The sequence below is a fragment of the Hermetia illucens genome, chromosome 4, assembly GCF_905115235.1.
Source record: "Hermetia illucens chromosome 4, iHerIll2.2.curated.20191125, whole genome shotgun sequence".
Lineage (NCBI taxonomy): Eukaryota > Metazoa > Arthropoda > Insecta > Diptera > Stratiomyidae > Hermetia > Hermetia illucens.
In genome coordinates, this window is record NC_051852.1 from 135736262 (window position 1) to 135748801 (window position 12540).

At 42.4% G+C, this 12540-nt stretch overlaps 1 protein-coding gene across 2 annotated transcripts; it reads left to right on the top strand.

The window, feature by feature from the left end:
* The first annotated feature begins 1712 nt into the window (after positions 1–1712).
* On the top strand, positions 1713–4376 carry LOC119656034 (glycine-rich cell wall structural protein-like). Of its 2 annotated transcripts, XM_038062301.1 has the most exons (4): positions 1713–1844; positions 1905–2834; positions 3109–3243; positions 3305–4376. In XM_038062301.1, the coding sequence occupies exons 1-4, from the start codon at positions 1836–1838 to the stop codon at positions 4205–4207; spliced, it is 1977 nt and encodes a 658-aa protein (XP_037918229.1). In that variant the 5' UTR covers positions 1713–1835; the 3' UTR covers positions 4208–4376. The 2 variants fall into 2 exon arrangements, with proteins under 2 accessions (XP_037918229.1, XP_037918230.1); XM_038062302.1 differs by lacking the exon at positions 3109–3243.
* The last annotated feature ends 8164 nt before the right edge of the window (positions 4377–12540 follow it).

Sequence of the window (12540 nt, forward strand, 5' to 3'; positions counted from 1 at the left end):
TATTTTCCAAATTCAATCGGCAGCACGTCAACCTCGACGATGACTTCGAAATAGCATAACATGTAAAATCAACGACTTCTGCATTATAGTTCTAAGATCCCTCATTGAAGGAAAAATTGAATTAGTTTTGGGTTTGTAACTAAATTATTGTTTTTGACAGACATATAAATGACCTCAAGGACGCTTCGCCTAAAAACTGACAATCTTCCTGCAATTAACACATATCAGGGCGATAACCTTTGCAATATAGAACCAAATTTCAGATACATTTAGAAAAACTAAGTCAATTTACCTTCAAAATGTTTGACTTTCTCATAAACCTCCTTAACATTGAACTTGGGATCCAAAGACGGAAGACGCATTTCGGTTATCGTGCGTTGCAAAGCCTCAACAAGTTTGAGGCAATCTTACGCATGATCCCAACTCATAATTAAGCGTAATCACAGAATGCCACCGCGACTAACACCTTTCTCTTTTGTTAGCCCTATCGCAAATTGAGTTAATTATATTTTCTTAACATTTGCTCAAGCACCCGTCGAAGGATCATCATTTCACATTCCCATTCGCTCAACAGGTCTTGAGTAGCTCCTCAGAGCCAAAGTACAGTTTATTATTTATAAGTTCACTCGCAACAATGGTCAAGGAAAACATTACAGATTCAGATAGGTGAGTACTTAAGGTCGTCTTGGCCCAAAATGGATGGGACGCGTGACAAGCGGAGAACACACTTTTAACGACTGATTGCGCAGAGCCTGCGTAATGATGCCCACCGATATCTTGGGATATTGCGGGTCATCCATATTTACTTTCAGTTACCTTGGATAATTATAAACTACTCTAATGCTGTCACAAAATGCTCCTCATAAGTGTAATTGTTTCGATGGAGTTTTGCTGCCGTTTCAAGAGATTCGCGATGCGATATGATGGAGACTGCAAGGCGAAGGCAGTGCCGATATATCAGATAATTGCGACCGTAGAACGTTTTCTTAACAGATTTATTCAAGAAATGTTAGACAATGAGTAGATGCGAACAATAAATATTCAAATTAGATCTGTCTCGATCAGATACTGTCGCGTGAACTAATTTTCCAATCTTCTAAACTGACACTTGAAATTTGACAACACATAGGAAGACTCAGTAAATTGGCAAACAACTTAAAGTTATCAGAGAAAGATACAAAAAGTAAGTTTAAGATTTATTTAACCTGAAAGCCGGTCATCCCTAGAATCGATAAAACTGTAACTTCCGTGGAATTTGTCAAAATATCCAAGCCTAAAACAAGGCTATTACTGGCAGGCAATCCATTACAGGTCCGTGATCACTGATCCACCGATTTCAGCATTAGTAGCATGAATTAAGACGAATCTTCGGCACGTTTTCAAGATTCGTACGTATCCAACTACAAGCCACGATGATGATGCACATGTGAACAGTTTAGGCAACAAATTTTACCTTCGCCGTCATATCAGACTAGCTTACGCTATCGTGCTCGTTTTCTTCGTTGCCTTTTTGTCTTCGCGCCAGCCAACGAAGCCTTCCATTTATTGTTTTTCTGAATATTGCGAATACGAGATGATTCTCTAACAACAATACTCAGTAAATCTTCATCTTATCGAACCCTCCACCACATGGTATCATATGTGTGATGCTTTACTGAATCTGCCTAGGTATATGACAAATCGACGAAGTCGTTAGAGACAACCGTTTGATATAAATACAGAAGAATTGGGCTATCCAAGTCAGTTAGAATTGGTTTTCGGTCCTGAAGTATAGCATCCAACAATCGGGAAAGGGATTAAAGCTTCAGGATACAATTAAGGATAAACACAATAGAATGTTGAAGGTTTGACTCAATCAAATAATCGGATTCGAGTGACTAAATTTAAAAATTTTCGTTTAACAGTTTGTTTGCCTAGTGTTGATAGTGTCAACAGGAGTTGTACGCCCTGAACCTCCTGTCAGCTCCTACCTGCCGCCGGGGCAGCAATCACCCTCATCATCATATGGACCTCCGGGAGCAGGCGGCCGAAATGGAAATGGTTTCGGACAAAGACCGTCCTCAAGCTACGGTCCCCCGGGAGTAGGTGGTCCAGGCTCTTCTTCTGATAACTACTCGGGTTCTGGCCAATCGGGATCACCACCTTCATCTAGCTATGGGCCTCCGGCTTCTGGACAACAAAACGGTTTTGGATCTGGGGGCGGTGGTGCTGGTGGTCGTCCTTCATCTTCATATGGTCCTCCTCAAAATGGTAACGGCCGTAACGGAAATGGCAACGGTGGCGGTCGTCCACAACAACCATCAAGTTCTTATGGCCCACCTGGCGCTGGTTCTCAAAACGGTAAAGGAAGCACTGGAGGCGGAAGACCCTCGGACAGTTACGGAGCACCCGGTCAAGGTGAAAACGGCCGACCAAGTGGTGGTGGATCCGCTGGAAGACCATCTGAATCTTACGGGGTACCAGGTTTTGGACAACCAGGTCAAGGTGGACAACAGAATGGAGGCGGATCAGGCGGCAGACGACCCTCTGATACATACGGAGCCCCTGGTGGAGGCCAATCAGGTCAACCTTCTGCTTCCTACCTGCCTCCTGGACAACAAGGAGGTGGTGGAGGTTCAGGATCGCAAGGCGGTGGTCAGGGTGGTTTTGGCGGAGGATCAGGTGGAGGATTAGGTGGAAGTGGGGACAGTGGTTATGACTACAGTGAAGGAGGCGGACGTGGCGGCGCAGGCGGCTTCGGAGCAGGTGGACGTGGAGGTGCTGGTGGATTCGGAGGCGGTGGACGCGGTGGCGGCCAAAGCGGATTTGGTGGTGGCAATGACGATGGTTCCAATGTAAGATATTACTTTTTCGTTTTGGCTTCTTACTTTCTAACGCTTAGAGAAATTTTAATATATCCGTGATTTAACCATAGCATGTAAAAGTTAACCCCGCTTCAGTTATTCAGACATCATATGATTCATTTCTTTTCATATATTTTCCGCTTAACTGAAGCAATATTGATTTGATTGCCTAGAAAAAGTAACGGATATAAATTGTGGCTTGACTTGCTTGTTTCCTTCCTGCTCTGATGATGATGTTGTTGATGATGATGATGAATTTTTGTAGGAGCCAGCGATGTATGAATTTAGTTATGAAGTAGAAGATGCCCCAAGTGGTTTGTCATTCGGGCATTCAGAGAAGCGTGACGGAGACCTTGCAACTGGTCAGTACAATGTTTTGTTGCCAGATGGAAGGAAGCAAGTAAGAAGGCCAACCAGCTGCAGACGACCCTCGTATGAGCTTATTTATACTTTATTTACAGATTGTCGAATATGAAGCTGATACCGGCGGTTATAGGCCACAAATTCGTTATGAAGGTGATGGGTCCGCTGGAGGTGCAGGAGGTGCCGGAGGTGCAGGAGGATTTGGAGGTGGATTTGGAGGTGGCGCAGCTGGGGGCGCTGGTGGTGATGGTTTCGGTGCTGGCGGCGCAGGAGATGAAGGTTATAATTATCCAGGTGGACAAAGCGGTGCAGGTGGAGCTGGAGGGGCAGGCGGTGCTGGAGGACCTGGCGGAGCTGGAGGATCTGGGGGAGCAGGAGGATTTGGTTCAGGAGGTGGAGATGAAGGCTACAATTATGATCAACCTGGCAGTGGACGAAACGGCCAAGGTGGACAAGGTGGACGTAATGGTCAGCAATCAGGTGACGGCGGTTACTCAGGTGGAAGACCAGGAAACGGTTTCGGCTCGAGTGGAGGCAACGGTCAAAATTTAGGGTCTAATGGTTACTCTAGTGGACGTCCCGGAAATGGAGGAAGTGGAGGTCGTGGTGGAAACGGTGGCAGCCATGGCGGATCTGGCCAAGACTTAGGAGGAAGTGGATACTCAAGCGGAAGGCCAGGAGGTAACAACGGATTTGGTGGAGGAAGTAATGGCTTTGGACAGGACCTAGGAAGCAATGGCTATTCAAGCGGTCGCCCTGGAGGCAATGGCAATGGTAATGGAAACGGAGGAGGCAGCGGTCGTAATGGTGGCAGAAATGGTAATGGCGGCGGCAATGGCAATGGCCGTGGAGGAGCTAGTGGATACAATTATGACCAACCATCATCCGGTGGTGGCGGACGCAACGGTGGAGGCGGCGGAGGTAGCGGAGGTAGCGGAAGTGGCGGAAGTGGTGGAGGTGGCGGAAATGGTAGTCTAGGCCCAGATGGATACCAGTACTAAAAATTAAAATCCAGCATGACACCCATTACTCATCCACACTTAAGTTTATCTCATTGTTACCATTTAGTTACATTTCGTACGCATTTATACTTATATCAAGCATTGCATAAACATTTCGTTTATATTTATTGAAGCATCGGATTATAATAAATACTATGATGAAGAAGTATTTATGTAGTGTTTTTATTTAACAGAAAGGGTCAACTTTTCAAAGTTTTGCATTACGTTGCAGTGAAAGTAGCTACCGCACTTTATTCATTATCATCATCGGCGTTTACAGTCCGGTAGCCAAGTTTGTTAGGTGTTAATCTCTTGATTTTATGCTGCGGGATCAAACCACCACCATAAAATTATCACTATCACAATATTAGCAGCAATGGCATTGAAACTGAGGCGCAGTTTCATTGAAAATGAAATAGGTAAAAATTAATAACAAGGAGTGCCCAGACTGCCCAGTGACAAACATATCTTGTCACGTTTTTTACTATTGGCAAATAAAATGGATGGAAAATTCCGAATAAATACCGCAAACGTTAAATAAAGTAGGCCAAGAGAAGTAAATTACGAAAAAATTACCCTAACGAATTTATAACCTCCGCCTTTTTTGACAACGTCAGACCATAAAAAGAGAGGATGCCTAGGGCCGCTCCTCTTAAAAATCCGAGACACGGAAAAAATCGGCTAAGGATTTGGTCCGGCATGGATTTTCACTCTCAATTGGGGCACTTCGGTCTCGAGTTTTCCAGCTCCACGCACGGTCGATTCCTGCGATATTTTTCTTTGGTTTTTCTGTTTCCCATGCCGCCTCATGCATGGGTCGAATGGCACGTGATCCCTGTCCAAGGATGAATCGTTAATTTTTAACAGTGCAAACAGTACCCAGTTTCAATTGGACATTTCATATCCAAACGAAAAGGAGGTAGATTTATGATGGTTTCAAGTGTTATGGACCTTGTAATTTGTGCTGTCAACTTGTTGCTGTAATTTACCCTCGATTACCAGACGATGCATGAATGCATCAAGGTGAGCCTCATCATAGATATATTCATCCAGTGAGTTATTTTTTGTGAAGGCCCTCAGGTCTTTTTGGACATTTTGACGAGAACTGGGACTTTCCTCTTTATACCGATTCCAACCTTCAGTTGACTCCGTCTTCAGAGCTCGATTGAAGAATGCCCTTACCATTCCCCTTTGCTTTGCCCAATCCGGATTCAACGATGGTGTTGCCTTTCTTTGTCATAATACGAAGCTAATTTTGACTAGAAGCTTCCCCCAATAAATTAACGACCATTTCGTTTGCTTCTTAATGCTAGCCTTCTCAATGATAGTAATAGATCTAACAGCTTAAGGTGATTCCATTCCCCTTACAAACTCTGTGCGTTGGTGGTCGATGAGTATGTAGTGGCTTAATATGCGCCTCTTTCGACAGAAATATCGATTGAAAAGCAAAAGGGTAGTAATAAATAAGTATGTGATTATTGAGCATTGTCCTTCCGATGTTACGTGCGTTGGAACTAATGCTCATCTCCCAAGTTTTCCTTTTACAAAATGATGTTGAATTTTAATGCATTTGCTCCGCTGCTGCCATTCGGGGTTATTGCTCGACTTTATAGTGCTTTGATTGTCAATTTTGAACTAGCTTTCGAGATTTTTGACGCACGTCAACCCAGGCTCTGTTAAGAACACTTGCTTACCAAATGGTGGAGTCGTTAGACCTAATGTCGACTCTCCCAAGGTTCCATCGTTAATGCACTACGAATCCCCATCGGTGAGGAATGTACCCTTCGATGTACTACCCTTCAGGCATTTGAGGCCCCTTTTCCTACATTTCAATCGATTCTATGAGGATTTCCAGATTAACCTAGCTTCCTATGTATGTAATGCATCATCGTATTATCACTGGTACAGTAAGCTGCTGACAAATAGCCGATAGAGCATATTCAAAGCATATCTTTGGACCTACCAGGGATTTAGGTCCTCTTTTCAGATAGGCCTGGTATTTTTCTCAGTAACGGACTGATCGTCGATTATTTATGGAATATGACCATTATCGATGAGTTTGCCGATCCTCATTTGCTCGATACTTGCTCGTCGCTAGGATGTATCTAAACTGGTGGAGGCAGTCCGCAACCGTCATGACCTTCTCCATTGTATCAACTTGCATGTCTGGCTGTCTAAGTCCTTCATAAAATCTTGTCGAGAGCGGTGTAAAAGCAAAAAAAATCAATTTAGTTTAGGCACAAATTGCTGAAAACCCCCAGATTCGTCGGACGCTGTTGTGAGCGTAGATGTCGATGATGCCTATCCCGATAAGATAGATGACTTTACTATTTTCTTGATTGACCCGATTGTATGCTCCATGCATTTTTCTCTCTTGCATCACCTCTTCCTTACAGCCACCCTCAAGGCAGTAATTATAAGTCACTTTTCACTTATCACTTCGATATCTACTATCGGTATGATTTCTTGATCTATTTACAAAGAAACTTTTTTCAATGTAACCGATGGTGTATTCACTTTGACTTTTCATGGGGATTATGGATACATCCAAGCGAACAAAGAGACCTTCGGACCTCAAACGTGGAGTTGCGTTTCAATCCGGGAGAGGTGCTCCTTAATTCGATAGAGGTTTAGGTATATCTTGCCAGTATGAATGCTGAGCCATACACTCAGTATATACTGGTACGGTTTTTGCTTGTCAAAGCAGGATTCTGATTGTGGTACAATCAGAATCAGTACAAAGCTACTAAAAACAATTTCCATTATACGGTTCTTTTTATTCTTTTTATACTTTTATACTTAAACACGAAATGTTGACAACAGATTATCCTGCTCTTACGTCCACACCTGATTCATATTTACATGTTACACCTCCCAAACAATTGCTTGTCTCGATGTTTGACTCCGACATCATCTCGGATGACACCCTGAACTGTGCTAAATATAAACTAGTATTCTTGCCGACACCGTTTGCTTGTACTAAGTTAACGTGGGACAACAATCCTGGCTGAATCATAGCGTAATTCAAAATTATCTACCAATATGACCTGAACGGATTCCGTCGCTTTGACCTCCCGGCGTTTTCATAAAGGATTTTCAGCGACAAACCAACCATGTAAATTTCCGGAAGAATCGCAGCAATCATCGTCACAGTTTACGCATTTTCCCCGAGACTAGCAAAATGTGGGTAGCCTTAGAATCAAGCTGCCGGATTTTAGATTATCTGCGATACTGGACATCACTTGTATATCTGAAACTCTACACAATCGATCTTATCGATGATTACTCTGTCATTCCTGGCGATAGCTATCGGCAAGTGTCAGGTAAACTCACGGGGGATGGTGCTTTAATTGCTGTTAGATAGCATCTGTCGTCTTATTCAAATATCCTGCTTTACCTTTGATCCTCTGTGGGAACAAGATTCAAGGTGTTCCCATCCACGCTAATAATTTGACCCCTTCGCACTTAGCTCTGATCAATTGCTGAGGAATCACAATAACCACATTCTCGATTTGATTTCCTAGCGATTCGCCTTACCTTCAAAATGATGTTCACCATCCGACTCTAAAAGTTGATTTCTATGTTTGGCGATCCAACATACTGCCGTCTCGCAGGGCGCCCAAATTCAACTTTCTTAAGGCTGATTTTCGAGCTCTGAATGATTTTCTTCAAGCATTTAACTGAAATGGTGCGTTAGAAAATCTACCATCCAACCAGGCTGTTTTAGTATTTCATGATATTTTGGAAAACCTTCTTCCCTACTTCGTTCCCCTCTCTCAGCCTAGTTTGCGCCAATATCCTGCCTGGTTCACTATAGAGATCTGTAATACTCTTTGTGAGAAACACAAAGCTCGTCTGAGGTTCCAACGTTCCGGTAATGCCGAAGACATGGCAAAGTTTATAACTGTAGGTTGATCTGCGAAGATTTTGATCGAAAATGCACATTCCTAATATTTAAATTGCATCTAGCGCCGGGAATTCAAACTTTACTGGTTACACGTACGCAATTTACGCTCTTTGCGTGATAATTTCTCCTCCGTTCTTAATCCGAGCCATTAATCTTACCTCTCTTCCGACACATTTGATTCCTCTTCGGGTAGTATACTCTCCATTCCTCTTCTGAATGCCTCTATTGTAAAATTCCTTCTTGAAAACGTCGACGTCAGAGGCGGTTCCGGCCCCAATGGCATTCTGAATCTCTTCCTAAAAAAATGTAAACAGAACATCTGCCTCCCTTTACTATCATTTATAATAAGAGCTTGTCCGAAGTATTTTTCCGGATATGTGGAGAGAAGCTCGTATTATACTCTTATGCAAAAAAAAGGTAACAATACCCGGGCCGAAAACTACCGACCTATATCCATCTCTTCCTCGTTCTTCAAAACTTTCGAAAGATACGTAAAAGGCTGACTTGGTCTCATTTCGGTCTACCAGTTTCTCCATCGCTTGCCATAGAGAGAAAATCTGATCTATTGCTGATTTGCCTGGAGTGAAGCTTCTTTAGTATGAGCCAATGATATTCTGGGCATATGGGGCTATCCGGCCTAGCAAGATAGATGAGAATAACTTATATAGAAGCAAGGCTATACCTCTATAATTGCTGCACTGCATGATATCCCCCTTTTATGTATGGAACAGATAATGTCCCGTTGCCAGTTGTCAGGCATTGCTTCACTGTCCCACACTTTGGGCATCAAATGGTGAATCGCTTGATGTAGTTGGTCGCCTCCACATATAACCAATTCGGCTGTAATTACATCGACCCCTGCCGACTTTTAAGCCGGCGGATTGCTGGGACTGTTCTTTCAAATTTGTTGATGGCAGTATTTGTCCGTCGTCTTCAGTTGGCGGGACTCCCAACCCGCCCACATTTTGGTTGTTGAGCAGTTTATCAAAATAGTCAACCCATCGCTCCAATATGCCCATTCTGTCGGAAATCAGATTTCCCTCTTTGTCTCGTTAGGATGAGCATAGAAGTGTATAAGGTTTCATCCTGCTGACTTGCTGGTAGAACTTCTGCGCCTGGTGCGGTTCCTTCCTGTACTTTTTGCGTTCACAGACTTGTTGGTTCTCCCAGGCTTCCTTTTTCCGTCTGTGAAGACGCTTCTCCGATTGACGGAGTTCGTTATAAGTCTCCGCGCATGCCCGCGTTTTCTGAGAATGCAATATTACTCGGTATGAAGCATTCTTCCATTCAGCTCCGACTTTTCTTGCGGCTGGAGCCATATCAATGATAACGTTCCTCAGGTGGTTGTGAAGATCATTTGTTGATGCTTTATCTCCAGGATATCCGTTAGCTGTGGTTATTTCCCCCTTATAGGTGTTACGGAGATCTTTGTTGTGAATGGCTTCAGTATTCACTCTCACCTGAATGAGGGAATTTTAGATGGTCCTGTAATTCGAGCCCGGAGCACTATGCCAACGTGCAATACTGCTAACTGAATAATCCGCAGTCCGTTACCATTGGTATCCTTATGTAAGCTATGTTAGCTGACTCATCACCTGGATATTTGGCTGTTAAAATCTCCAAGTATGATTTATAAATTTGGGACCGGTTTCGCGGGTCTGCTCAAATGCCTTGTAGAAGGTATCCTTCTCCGACTGTGCAGTCTCCTCTGTAGGGACGTGAACATTAATGCGATTTATATTTTTAAATTTACCTCGAAAACGCCGAGTGCATAGCTTTTCGCTTATGTTTTCAAAACCGAAATCAACAGGTTTCATTTTTTGACTGACTAAAAAACCTACTCCGAGTACATAGTTTACTGGATGGCCGCTATAATATATGGTGCAATGGCTCTTCTCCAGGAAATCGATCCCTCTCCAGCGCATCTCTTGCAACGCTGTTACAGTCTGCAGATTTTCATTAAGAAAGAACTTCCAGCGATCACCACATGAAGATGAAGACAGGGTCTGGTAGTAGAGCTGTTGGTGTTCATTCAGCAGGCGTTTCCCAAATTTTATGCTTACCAATCCACGTTTTCGCCCTGGCCTTATACTATACCCTTTGACCGCCATCTTACTTAGATAGTAGAGTAAATCGTGTCTTCTTTTAGGGCTACACCTCGTCTCCATTTTTCCGCTCATTGGGGGTACCCTTCTGTCTTAGCCTTTTATATGCAGGTAAGTTCTCGGTTAGCCTACTGATCAGTGCAGCCTTCAATCAAACCTTGACATATTATCTCAGTGGTCAATTCGTAATAAGTTGCTTCTTAATGTGCTAGAGAAGAAAATAAAATGCTACTCTTTATTCTGTTCACTAAAAACTTCTCCCCCGACGCAGTTTAGTTCCCTTAGTCGTGATAGCCTCTTACAAGAACCTAGGTGTGACCTTTGACCGCAAGCTCCGATTTATTTTCATTATGTCATAGTATTCTGCCGGGCTTCCAAAACGTCCGGCTTTATCCTTCGTTCTTCCTATCAATTTATGGATATCCATCCCTCAGCCATTCTTTATAAATTCTTCGTCCGTAATATTCTAGAATATGCATCACTAGTGTAGTCCCCTTACCATTATTGTGTTTTTGATGCAATTGAATCTGCACAAAGGAGATTTACTCTATTCCTAAGCTTTGAAAATAACGACCCCTCCGCAACTTATCCTGAACTTCTGGCTTTCCGTAACCTGACATCTCTGCAATCCCGTTGAAGTTTAGCTGATGTATGTGTGCTTTTTACACTTTGCAATGACTTGATGTCGCTCCATAGCCTCCGAAATTCATTACCGTGACCCATCACATGATATTCGCAACGTTTTATATTTCTGAGATTTATTTCGTGGAACGCTCGTGCTATTTCCTCCCCTTGCCCAGAATGTTAGGGGATTATAACCGTTTATCGATTGGTCCTCTGGCTTTATCCCTAGCCACTCACAAAAATGGAGTTATTAACACTTTGTAATTTTTTGTTATCCTTTTATTTTCCATATGCACCTATATGGGTATAAGTAATTGGAGTATTCTCCGTTTATTATAAATCAAATAAATAACTAAATAAACTGTCAGTGTTGTATGGAGACTCCGGGATTCTTCGTCATATTTGGTCATATCTCTTTATTATGGTGCCTTTTAGGGAAATATCCCTTTCATTGGCCTGGTTCACTCGTGATTTTTTTCAACCAATTTCCCTGAAATACATACTCCAAATGTGCCACCAACAACTTGGAATCAGATTGAACCCACAGAACTCCTGCATAAAATCATAGGCTTGCGTGTCTGAACTTAATATGAACAATTCTGAGGAATTCTCTAATGCATGGGGATTGACATTAAAATGGTTTGAACATGGTTTTGCATTTAAAATAAAATCAAAGCAAATACACATTCTACACCGATTTAGGCACTCATATTGAGATTGATCTCTGACCTGGGAAGAAGAACTAATCCATATCCTTATAAATATACGAAATTAATTTCAATAAAACCACTCCGGGTTGCACATATTCTCTTTAATGCATCTGCTCCCATAATAAAATCCACCATGCAGCCGCGGATGTGTGTCTAGTCACCAAAATTTTATTAAAGCACCAGACCGAAAATGACTGGTTGGATGATGAAAGCAAATAATAAATGGATATGGATAATGGCTTCCCTACTATCCATGCCAAAATGCTGAAATCAAAAGGATTCCACGGTGAACAGAACAGGCGACCGGGCATAAATTCTATAACCGTAATGTTACTATATTCATATCTATTGGAAGCCATCCCCCAACCAATTGCATTTATATTATATTCAATAAAATATTTCATTAGCGATAGAAGCGGGATATGTGATATCAATAAAATTTGAGTAATACATAGATAGTTGCCGTCTAAATAAAACTTTGAAGGGTTGGAAAATATTGAATTTGAATGAGCTTCTATTATTGTAATCGAATCCTGATTGTGCATTAAAATAATTTCGCTGAAAACCGTATGAGTATTTATTTACAGAATGCACATATAATTATGAAGACCCACCCACTTGAGCGTCTTTTCAGCATCAGTGGAAACATTGTCAGCCTCCAACGTTTGCCATCCGTATGAACCAATCTATACTCGCTGGTTACAATCTGCTCGTGTTAACGACGGACTGGAAATTAACTGCTTACTTAACTACTATGGGGCCTTCGACAATTTTTTCGTTACTCCTTTAAATAAATCCTTCGCAGCGTAATGGTTGCTCAATTATTCTATTATCACTGCGGATAATGGTGGGATCAAGTGTCATGAACTTGATACAAGAAAATGTTCGGGCGACCATCCTGAGTTGTTTCCAGAATGACTAAGGCAAAGCTATAGCCAACGTGAATTTTGCCGAATTGTACTTGGCAGAATTATCCATCAATATATG